The sequence below is a fragment of the Eschscholzia californica genome, unplaced genomic scaffold, assembly GCF_041429995.1.
Source record: "Eschscholzia californica isolate CP2 unplaced genomic scaffold, dmEscCali1.0.p SCAF_4, whole genome shotgun sequence".
In the NCBI taxonomy this organism is placed as follows: Eukaryota; Viridiplantae; Streptophyta; class Magnoliopsida; order Ranunculales; family Papaveraceae; genus Eschscholzia; species Eschscholzia californica.
This window is the reverse complement of record NW_028238461.1, coordinates 30,377,778-30,389,868: the sequence shown is the minus strand read 5'-3', so window position 1 is coordinate 30,389,868 and position 12,091 is coordinate 30,377,778. Positions and strand designations below refer to the sequence as shown.

Below are 12,091 nucleotides of genomic sequence, written 5' to 3'. Positions count from 1 at the left end.
TAGTTCCGGACAATTTCATGGACTAGCATGATATTGTCCTGAATGGTACGGCCAGAGATAAAGGCTGACTGGTTCGGACTAATCATCGAATAAATTACTCCTTTCAGTCTAATAGTCAGTATCTTGGTAATGCATTTATACAACACATTACAACAAGATATAGGTCTAAAGTCTGAAACTGAAGAAGCATTATCGATCTTAGGAATAAGAGTCACGAAAGTAGAATTTACCTCTTTGAGAAGTTTTCCAGAGCTGAAGAAATTCTGAATGGCCTCCACAAAATCGTCTCCCACAATCGACCAACACGCCTTAAAAAAATGGGAAGAGAACCCGTCCGGCCCCGGCGATCGATCAGAACCAATAGTTTGCATAGCAGCATATATTTCATCTCTGGTCACCCTCATGATAAGAAGAGCTCCTTCAGCTTCCGTCAGCGGTCGTGAGAACTCCATATTGGATATGTGCTCTGATGCTTCATTATCCTCCTCATCTCGCCCGAATAAGTCCCGATAGAAATCCACACACATATTAGCTATTTCCACTTGATCCTCAGCCACCGAACCATCCTCTCTATTGAGTCGAGTGATAGTGTTCCGAGACTTCCGCTCCTTAATAGAGTTATGGAAATAAGCTGTATTGCTGTCATCGAGAGTGAGCCATTCAACTTTAGCACGTTGACGGAGCATTGCTGTTTCTGCCCGAACAACATTACTATAGTTTTCAATAGCTACTCTCTCTTGCCTCCGTAATACCGGGTTTGCTGGATTTCCCTGCAATCGGACCTGCACTGAATGTAAAAAATTCCGGTTAATGGTTACCTGGTTCGTCACCCCATTGAACCGATCTTTCTTCCATTCATTCAATCGAGCCTTCAAAGCTTTGAGTTTAGTCACCATACGAAACATCGGGTTACCCCGTACTGACACCTTCCATACATCAGCAACTAGGGCTCGAAATGTGGGGTCCTCCGTCCAGGCATTAAAAAACCTAAATGGAGTACGCCGGTGTATGTTGGGTGCAGCAAGTGGTATAATGATCGGAGAGTGATCTGAATCCCCAGGCGGTGGGAAGTTTGCTTTAGCTAGCGGGAAGCAGGACAACCAACCACTATTAATGAACGCCCGATCAATCTTGGAACTAACGTTAGCAACCCCCATCTGCCTATTGGACCATGTATAGAAACAACCTGTAAACGGGCAAGCGAACAGGCCCAAGTCGGTAACACAGTCAAACATCTCATTGGAGCCCTGAGATGGTGAGTTATTACCGCCTCTCTTCTCATTGGCCAGCATCGTGGTGTTAAAGTCACCTAGCACTAGCCACGGGGCCTCAGAACCCATCATAAGAAACTCAAGGTCCCTCCAGAGTTCCTGGCGAGGAACAATGCTATTACTTCCATACACCACTGCCAAAAGAAAACCCGAACCATCTGGAAACCGAACTCCACCTGCAATTACTTGTCCTCCAACATGAGACACAGTGAAATCAACCCTACTCGGGTCCCATCCAATCCAAATCCGTCCATTCGGAACAGCCACGTAATTATCAATAAAGGTCCAGTTAGAATTAAGACTACGCTGAATACGAGTCTTATTCCTTTCTTGGACATGAGTTTCCAAAAAACCACACAACCCAATACGGTTCAATCTCACAAAATCTCTAACACTCTTCGTACGGAGAGGGTCATTAAGACCTCTCACATTCCAACATGCGAGATTAATCATTAAACTGTGGAGGGGGGTGTTTCGACCTCCGTGGAGGTCTTCAAATTACTCTCTAATCTCGTATCACTCAAAGTAAGGGCTGATTCTGTTTGAGTGTCATGCATCAAATGGCTTTCTTCCTCATGGTAATTATGGTCCTTTCCCGATGCCTCCCCCTCTGACACTCGGCTAGGACCCTCCAAAAGAAGATCACCTGAGTTAGACAAAATCGAGAAAGAGTTACCTGAATGGGGATTGGGTTGCTTAGGTTGACTATGTGGTGAGACATTTCTTTTTGCTATCTTACGACGTTGGTGGTCTGGTTTATCAAAATGGCCTACTCCAACCGCAAAGTTACTCGCTTTCGACTGAACCACTAACCAGCCACCGCCCCTCTCTTGTCCCTCCTCCGAGCTTTGTTTATTTATGTCCCGAGTGTTAACCATGGCTGGACGTTTTCTGCCCCCTTCTTGTCGACCAGCACCATGATTTCGACCAGATTGGTTGTTGGTGTTCCTCCCAGTAGCATTAGTGCTTTGATGATTCAAATCTTGCTTTTTCGTGCCTAGACGAGAATTCACATTATTATCCACCTTTGGAGCACTAACAGATTGCCTATTCTCATTAACTTTTGTGTTTGTGTCAACACTACATTTCAGTTGCTTGGGACATGTTTTCTCATCGTGCCCAAACACTGTACACACTCCACACTTAGCCGGCTTCCAAGAATACTCAACTTGGATCGTAACCATATGTTCGGAATCTCCATCTTCAACACACATATTTATTTCATCTGGTAACTCTTTATCTGCCCTTACTTCCACACAAACACGAGCAAACGTCATCCGCTCCCTTGTTTTAGTTAAGCTATCCTGCATCAAGGGTACACCCAACACACTTGCAATATGTGAAATACCATTAGAATTAAAGAGAAAGACGGGAATGTTTCGCAAAGTAATCCAGATTGGTATGGTCCTCATTTCTTGAAGCTCCTTTTCTACATTGAGACGCCATGGTCGTACTACAAATAACCGACCAGCAATAAAGATTGGCTCAAATTCCATCGCTCGTCTTCTATCTTCGGAAGATTAGAAGTGAATGACATAAGCTGAGTTTCCGTGCACCGTGAGTTTCATGTTACCTTTCGGATTCCATTTTTTCGTTAGTACACTATAAACCAGTCCATAAGCTAGTCTTTCTCCAACAAAACTACCCATGAGGATGTTGTCAAACGACTTAATTTCATTTGCAAAATCAGAAACTTTAACTTTTCCTATCACACGGCCATCTCTTTCTATAGGTGGAATGTACCTCAAATCAGCGATGTTAGAATCTGGTTGCGAGTTGAATAATGCTGTCCAATTTGAGTTGTTAGAGGCACCCCAAGTTGGCCCAGCGTGAAGGACCGGCCCAGCAGCATTTGAGGTTTCAACCGAAACCCTAATTTCTGATTCACGTGGGATCATGATTGCAGGTTGTTGCTGCCTTGCCGGAGCTTCATTATTCCTGTTGGTGCTCGTCAATGGAACATGGAGAGGGTTGGGGTTAACCTGCTGATCATCACTTCTCATTTGATTGCGAAGAGAACCCGATAACAAGTTGTTTCGGATGTTTTCAGCTAAATTTGAATTGCCTTTGTTGAACCTTGCTGCTGGCCGAATAGGTATTGTGTTCTTTTGAACATGAGAATCAGAACCATTCATTGGATCCTTTGTCATTGCTTTGAAGATGATACCTTCTGTTTTCGTGGAAAGGTTTTCATCATTCTTCTCAAGAACTTCCCCTAAGACCGACTGACCTGTTGTTTCTGCCTCCATTTCATCTTCACTACTTGGTAATGGTGCAGCCGAGAGGTATTTTCCTTCTCCCACCGCACCAACATCCTTCATTAACACCATTAACCGAGAAGGATCTCCAAACTTGTTGGAGATTTCGGATTAAAAAACACAGAAACCAGATCAGAACTTTGAAAAACGTGCAAGCTAAGTTGGATAGAGTTACCATCAATATTGAGTGGCTTGAGCTATTTCCTGGGTCTAAGGTGGTCTTTGAGAGTCCAAGGACTTCTGACCACTCTCCTGCTATTGCATGTCTTGAGATGGAAGTGGTTACGGGTTGGAGACCTTTTAAGTTCTTCAATTGCTGGGTGGAGGAGCCTGGTTTTTTGGAGATGATTGAGGTGGTTTGGCAAAGTCCTGTGGAAGGCAATGCTATGTATAGGTTGGTTTCTAAGTTGAAGGCTGTTAAAGGAGGGATTGCTAAGTGGAAGAAGGACAAATTTAAACAGTTTCCTAAGCAGGTGGTTGCTGCTAGGATACATATGGAAAGGATTCAGGAGTAGTTGAGATTAAATCCTACCAACTCTGAGTTGAGACAAGAGGAGAGGACAGATGTGGAGACCTATGCTCATAAGGCTTGTGCTGAAACTTCTATGTTGAAGCAACAAGCTAGGGTTAAGTGGCTCACCTTGGATGATGGTAACAATAAGTTCTTTTATAGCACTTTTAAGGAAAGAAAGGCTAGGAATTCTATTAGGCAGGTGGTGAGAGATGATGGGGTGTTGGTTGAGGAACTGGAGAAGTGAGGTGCTAGACTCCTTTCAGTTTCCTCATCCTATAGGAAGTGAGTATTGCTCTGTTTTGATTCAGCCTGTGAGTAGAGATGAAGTTGTCCATGCCTTGTCTTCTATAAGTTCTGAGAAGGCCCCAAGCTCTGATGGTTTTTCATCCTTCTTTTTCAAGAAGTGCTGGAACATAGTAGGGGATGATTTTGTTGCAGCTGTGCAGAACTTTTTTTAAGTCAGGGAGGATGCTGAGGGAATGGTGGTGTTTTCTTTGGTTAGTGAGAACCAGTCAACCTTTATTTCTGGTAGGAGAATTCAAGATAACATTATGTTAGCCCATGGAATTGTTAGACACTATAACCATAAGAGTGGGGTGGCTAGATGCACTGTGAAGATAGATATTAAGAAGGCCTATGACACTGTAAGGTGGTCTTCTTTATTAAAGATTCTTAAGAAGTTCCAGCTGCCTGAATTGTTTATTATGTGGAGATTTGAGTGTGTTTCTACTCCTAGATATTCTATTGTGGTCAATGGGGGTGCTCATGGTTATTTTCCAGGCAGGAGGGGTTGGAGGCAAGGGGATCCCATGTCTCCTTACCTTTTTGTTATGGTAAAAGTTCTTTCTGCTTTGATGATGAAGGAGGAGGGTGAAGGTCTTTTCCACTTACACCCTTGGTGCAAGCGCCCTAAGATCACACATCTTTGTTTTGCTGATGATGTTATGGTGTTCTTTAGAGGGGATGTTACTTCTGCTCGTGCTCTAGATAGGGTCCTGGTTGGTCTCAAGAAGGGTACTGGCCTAGGTGTCAATTGTGAGAAAAGTTCCATGTTCTGGGCAAGGATTGATGATGGGGTTAAGATCCAAATCCAGCAGGTGTTGGGCTTTCATTGGGGTTCTCTGCCTATTAGGTAACTTGGTCTTCCTCTGGTTTCTACTAGGCTTTCTTTTAATGATTGTTCTCCTATCATTGAGCAGATTCAGGGGAGAGTGCAGTCTTGGAAGGCTAGGACTTAGGGGTGTGCAAAAATGGACCGAACCAATCAAACCAAACCAATCCAAACCGGTCCAGTCGGTTTTCAAACCAAACCAAACAACGAGTGGTTTGGTACGGTTGTAGATTTTCAAAAACCAACTGGTTTGGTTCGGTAAGTGGATGCACTTTTTAGGAACCATTAAAACCAAACCGAACCAGTCAAGTTCAATTAATATATATAATTATATATTTAGATAATTTTTTCTAAAATACCTCTATCATATCTCTATAATTTCATACAAATTAATACCTTTCACCAAGTTGCTATAAATAAGAATAACTACTACCCATACAAAACAACAACACTACTACAATCAGTGGCGAGGCCAGAAAATTATACCAATGGGGGCACTTTATACTTACTCGAAAATATTCATCTAGTGGTTCATCCAGCCAATACATATTTATAATCGTACAAGACGAATCTACATCATTATAATAGTTATCAAATTATTATATCATTCTCATCATAAGCGCAAGTTAGCATTTATCTATACATTTATTATTCAATATCGTAGTTAGTTTTGACAATGTTCATACCTGCAAATAATGGTGGATCTATGATATATAAATATGAAATACCAAGAGCAACAAATAAACACTTTTATTTATACCATGTCAACGTAACTAAAGAGCAAATTAAATTTGAAAGAAAGGCGACGGACACACAGATATTTGAACAAAAGAGTTGGTACAGTAGAAAATTTGAAACAAATATTTTACGCTAAATTGTTAATAAGCCCTAAAAGCCTAAGTTGATCATTTTAACTTAAGAATTATGAAGGAAGAATGGAAAAAGTTTTGAAGGGGCTAGTTTCAAACCTTGATGTATCATTTTAGGTTAACAAAAAGAACTTAAAAAGAAAAAATAAGGTCTCAGGGTTTTGAACCCAAGACCTAGTGTTCTAAACAAATGAAGTCCTCCCATTCTACCAACTAAGCTGCAGTGCTAATTTGAATTGTAAATAAGCAGTAAAAGCCACAGGGGTTGTGGGGGCACGTGCCCCCACTTGCCCCTATGTGGCATCGCCCCTGACTACAATATAATGTTACTAGCTAGTATTAGATTAAAACAATTCATGTATCATCAATTACTAGCTACTATATAAAATTTCGGCGGGGGACCTTCACATGTCTTTCATGTCTCAAATGTTTTTTTCGATGCATTATGTTAGTTTGATTGTTTCTCCAGGTTTTTTAGGAGTGTTGTCTTGATTTTATACGTCAATGTATGAAAAAAGTAACTCGATTCGCCGATTTTCATGTAGAACAAATTGCGTTTTATGGATGGTTTGGTATCCGGTAGTATCCAAACCGCTTATGATGGTTTGGTTAGTAACCGAACCAAACTCTGACCGGTTTGGTAACGGTTTGAAAAATCACTAACCAAACCATGAGTGGTTTGGTAACGGATGACACCAAAATACCGGATACCGAACCAACGAACACCCCTAGGCTAGGTACTTGTCCTTTGCTGGCAGATGCTTGTTGATTAAGGTTGTGTTATGTGGGGTTTTGGTCTATTGGACTTCTGTTTTTGTGTTGCCTAAAAGAGTGTTTAAGGAGATAAATTCTATCTTCTTTAGATTCCTTTGGAGTTGGGTGGAGATGGGAATTAAGAGACATACTGTCGAGAGGGATATTGCTTTTCTTCCCAAATTAGAAGGAAGAGTGGGAATTAGAAGTATTGAGTGCCTTAATGAAGCTATGAACTTCAGACATGTTTGGGACTTAGTGAGTGGCAAGGACCCTCTTTGGGTCAGATGGGTGAAGAAGAATTTGATCAAGGAGAAGTGTTTTTGGATCATGAAGGTTCCCAATGATAGTTCTTGGTGTTGGAGGAGGATTTTAGGGAGAAGGCCAGGGCTCTCATTTTTCATCTTGTGGGCAAGGGGGATAGAATCAGTTTGTGGCTGGATGTTTGGCATCCCCAAGGGGTTTTGTACTCTACTTATGTGGAGAACTTGAGGTTTGATTCAAATTTGAAGTTGTCTATGCCTTTGTCTGATATTATTCAGGATGGATCTTGGAAGGTGCCTGCCCATCTGCAACACATTCTAGGTCCTGTGTTGGGTTCCATGGAGGGGCTGAAGATTGGGAAGGTTGAGGAGGACATAGCAGTGTGGACTATTAGCAAAAGTGGTGAGTTTACAGTGAAGGATACCTATGATTGTGTGAGGCAGAAGGGTCATAAGGTGGAGTGGCATAGCTTGGTGTCGTCTAGCATGGCTCTTCCTAGACACTCTTTTTTTGCTTGGGTTGCTATGCATAGGGGTTTGAAGACTACCATGAAGCTCTGCTCTTGGGGTTTCAATGTGCCTAAGAGTTGTTTTCTTTGTGGGATGACTGATGAGACTGATTTTCACATTCTTTTTTAATGCTCCTATTCAGGTGAGGTTTGGAGGGGTTTATTATTTATGTTAGGGATCACTCCTTGTCTATTTCATGATTGGGACCATGCTATGAGCTGGTGCTTGGCTCATCTTCAGGGAGGAAAGTTTGTTAACAAAGTTGGTTGTATGCTGTTTGCTTCCTATATATACCATATATGGAGGGAGAGGAACCTAAGAGCATTTCAGCAAATTAGTAGGAGTGCAACCACCATTCTTGTTCTTATTAAGCAGGAGGTTGTCATTAAAGTTCAAGCATGGTGTGGGAGAATAGAAGTTATCCCTGAAAACTCTGGCTTACTAGAAAGGTTGAATATTGTGAAGCCTTTGGTGTCTAAATGTGTGCAGGGGTTGAAATGGAAGGCTCCAAGGGCAGGGTCGGTGTTGATTAACACTGATGGGGCGTTTGATCAGGATTATGCAGGTTATGGGGCTATTATTAGAGATGAGTATGGTACAGTGATTGCAGCTGGAGCTGGAAGAGCTGTCCCTAGCAGTGTGCTTGCTCATGAGAGGCAAGGAGTCTTGTTGGGTCTGAGGTTGGCCTGGGATAGAGGATGCCAAAGGGTGATTGTTGCTACTGATTCAATCAATGTGGTTTCTCTGTTGAATGCTGGGGGGAGTAAGCCTCCTAGGACTGTGTGGACCTTTTGGAGGGATATTCAAGGTCTGATGAAGAAGTTTGAGAGCTGTGAGGTGCTCCATACTTTCCGTGAGCTTAACCAGGCTGCTGACTTTCTTTATCGGCTGAGTAGTAATGGAATCCTCAATCTGGATGTGGAAAGGTTACCTAGCATGCGAATTTGATAGTTGCTCAAGATAGGATGGGGGTGGTTAGGCTTAGGAGGTTGTGGCCGGATGCTTGATGTTGGTTTTCTTGTTGTTTTTTTGGTTTAGTCCTCTGTAGATTGGTTTATGTGGACTATTTGTTGTTAGTGGTTTTCTTTAATGGTTAGGGCCAGGGTCCCTATAATCCCTGTTGACTTTCCTCAAAAAAATAAAAACATGAGTTTTTAATCTTTCAACTAGAGGATGGTGAAACCTATGAGAATGCTTTTAGAAACATGTTAATAAATTAACCAAAGATTTCATTGGTCTTAATGTTATGATTTACCATTGATAGTTATTTTTAAATTAATTCTTCATTATTCATGCTTCATGATTTGATATGCTATGCTTAGATTAAATTCTTTGATGGTTAATACTTATTAGTTGATGAGTAATAGTTGGATGATTTTATATTTCATAGCAATGGTGAATAGATAAGTAGTTAATATTGTTTCAACGGAAATATTTTCCGGACTTTAGATAGTTCATATCCTAAAGTCCGAGTAATAGAGAAATTTCTATTAATTTATTAAATGTCTTTTTAAGTGTTTCATAGGTGGATTCAAAATCTCTAGGTATTCTCCCCCATTGATTCGTTTGCCATTATTATTTGTTTTAGTATTTTTATTAGTTTGTCACCAAAACCACTTTCAGAAACAAAAATCGTGTTAGTTCTAAGTTTTAGAATAGGTTTCACTTAGTCTCTACGGATCGACCCTGGTCTTACCGGGTTATTACTCGACGCTCGTATACTTGCGGGTGGAGACCTTTTAGGGTAACCTTTTAGGCCCATCAAGTTTTTGGCGCCGCTGCCGGGGACTATGTTTTAAATTTGTTCTAATCTTGGAAAGTTTTTATTTTTGGTAAGTTTTGAATTTTTGAATACTTTGACTTGCTTCTCTGTTTTTGGTGTGTAGAACACTAAGGAGCTGAAGAGGAGGCGCAACAAGGAGGATGACCTCGAAAGAAGAAATTTACAATTTTTTTTATTTTGGAAAGTTTTAAGTTTTGACCCTAATTTAAAAGAGTTGAATTGTAATCGAAACCAAAGAAGTCACAAAATCTCTTTTTCTTCCACAGAATGAGAGCAGCCTTCACCTTCTTAAGTCTGCTAAACAACCTAAACATAGGGTTTCCTGTCACTTCCATTTGCCAAGCCTTATCCACCTCCTCCAAAAACCCCTCCTCCTCAGTCCAACAGTTGAAAAATTTGAAAGGTCTAGGCCCTACACCAACCTCTTCAAACAAGCTAACCAGACAAGGAGAGTGGTCAGAAACACCTTGAATAAGAACTCAGCCCTAGCAGTTGGGAGGAGCTGAATCTATTTAATGATTCCCCTCCTGCAAGTTAGACCAAGTAAAGTAACACCCTGAAAAAGGACAATATAAAAGTTGAGTGTCCCTCACACAATCTCTAAAATTAACAAGCTCATTGGCCCTCACACCAGCACCACCCATCTTTTCCTCCACCTCCAAAATGGCCTTAAAATCCCCCCATTACAATCCAAGGAACATTGTGAACCTGAGCAATCCCCCTCATCTCAGACCTCAGGCTTCTTCTCTCCGTCACTAAGTTCCTAGCGTAAACACAGGTCAACATAAACGACCTACTATCCATCAACACCACCAGGACATTCAGACTTTGGTCATTCATAAAAACCAAAGACATAGAAACTTGGCAAGGGTCCCACAACAGCCACACTCTACCAGCCCTATCACAATCATAATTATTAAGCCAACACCAAGTAGGCATCAAAAATTGCCTCACCTTGTCTTTTTTTTGATAATGATAAGCGGGAGAAGCCCGAACCGATACAAAGAAAAAAGAAACCAAAAAAGAAAACAGCAAAGAAATCAAATTACATCATTTCATTAGCCCCACCCTTTCCTCATTCTCACTGTCCCTCTAGAGTCCGCATTAACAATGTTGACTAGTTCCACCGGTAGTTGATTAACATTCAAGTGAGTTACTCCCGGTCCGAGCCTCATCTTTGACAAGTGGTCAGGAGCTTGGTTTGCTTCCCTATAGACATGAAACACCCGGAAACTCCGAAATTAGCTCTTAAGCCTCCGAACTCTCCTCCACGCCCGCCATGGTAATTTCTGATTTGGTTTTGCAAGAAGTAACTTGATATTCATCGAATCAAGACCAAGTTCAACTTCCTGCATCCCAGCACTAAGAGTTAACTCCAATCCCAACTCAACACCCTTCAACTCATGTATGAATAGTCTGTCCATTAACCTGACCCGTGGCTGCTCTAACAACATTCCCCTCCAAATCTCGTATAATGGCTCCATAACCCGCATCCACCTCATTCAGAGCACCATCTGTATTAATCATATGTCTCCCTATCATCGGCCGAGTCCATTTACATGATGTATAGACCGGCTTTTGAAGAGAGATAATAAGATTCCATCGGTCAATGGTCCTCCGATTCTCCTCAGTATCTTCAAACCGTTTGGTAATAGTATTCAGCTTGATCCGCACTTCATCGCAAATAGTATGAATAATCAGCCCCGGTGACATAACATCGTCTCTAAATACCCTGTTATTCCGCTCCTTCCAAATATGATAGACATAGGCATTTAGAAGCATACGACCCGCTCGGGAAGCAATAGAAAGCCCACCAAAGTGATTAATACACCACTGTTGCTCCCCTTCCCAATCAGCAGCACATACTCTCTGAAATCCCATCTTGAGTAATAGCGATTCCCATATAATCTTTGTGACCGAACAACCAAAGAATAAGTGGAAATCCGTTTCTTCATCTCCCCCACAGAATACACATGTAGTGTCTATAATCATACCCCAACTAGCCAAAAGCGATCTAGTTTTGAGGCGTCTTTGAAAAGCAAGGCACGTGATAAAGCAATGTTTGGGGATACCACCCGGTGACCATACTAATGAAGTGCAGCTCAATCGAGTTCCTCTAGGTCGAATTGCTTCATACGTCTCTTTGAGAGAAAACTCTCCATTCTGGCTGGGCATCCAAATCACCTCGTCTCTGAGGGTACTGTCTACCACCACCTCTCCAGCCTCGACCGCAATAGTCCCTAACATAGCTGTGATATGAGTAGGAAAAACCCAGCCCAACTGCCCAATAAACTGAGATACCCGTGCATCTAAATGTAGGTGAGAATCATATCTATACCCCTCAGCGAAAGCATCATAAAGAAGACCCCGAGGATGACCATCCCCCAGAGAAGTGCAAATAAGTCGCTGAGCCGTCGGCCTGTTGGCTAGAATCCGTCGCCAACACCAAGAACTTCTACTCGAAGCCGATAAAGTCCAGAAATGCTGATCTTTGATGAGATTATTTCTCACCCACTCAGCCCACAAAGTCGTCTTACCACTAACCAGGTCCCATATATGACGAAGATTTGACGCCTCGAACAACACCTCGATATTACGAAAACCAAGTCCTCCTTCATCAGTGGGGTAACAAAGGCTTTCCCAGCCAATGGGAGCTCTCTTACACCCCATATCCACGCCAGAGCATAGAAACTTACTAAAGATGGAGTTGATGTCATTTATTACCCTCTTGGGTATAACGAATACTGCTGCCCAATATA

General features: G+C 41.9%; 1 protein-coding gene across 1 annotated transcript; it reads left to right on the top strand.

Moving 5' to 3' along the window:
* The first annotated feature begins 6,908 nt into the window (after positions 1-6,908).
* On the top strand, positions 6,909-8,497 carry LOC147544102 (uncharacterized). Its single transcript, XM_086635617.1, has 4 exons — positions 6,909-7,205; positions 7,319-7,574; positions 7,692-7,696; positions 7,790-8,497. Exons 1-4 carry the CDS (start codon positions 6,909-6,911, stop codon positions 8,495-8,497), a joined length of 1,266 nt encoding a protein of 421 aa, XP_086491743.1.
* The last annotated feature ends 3,594 nt before the right edge of the window (positions 8,498-12,091 follow it).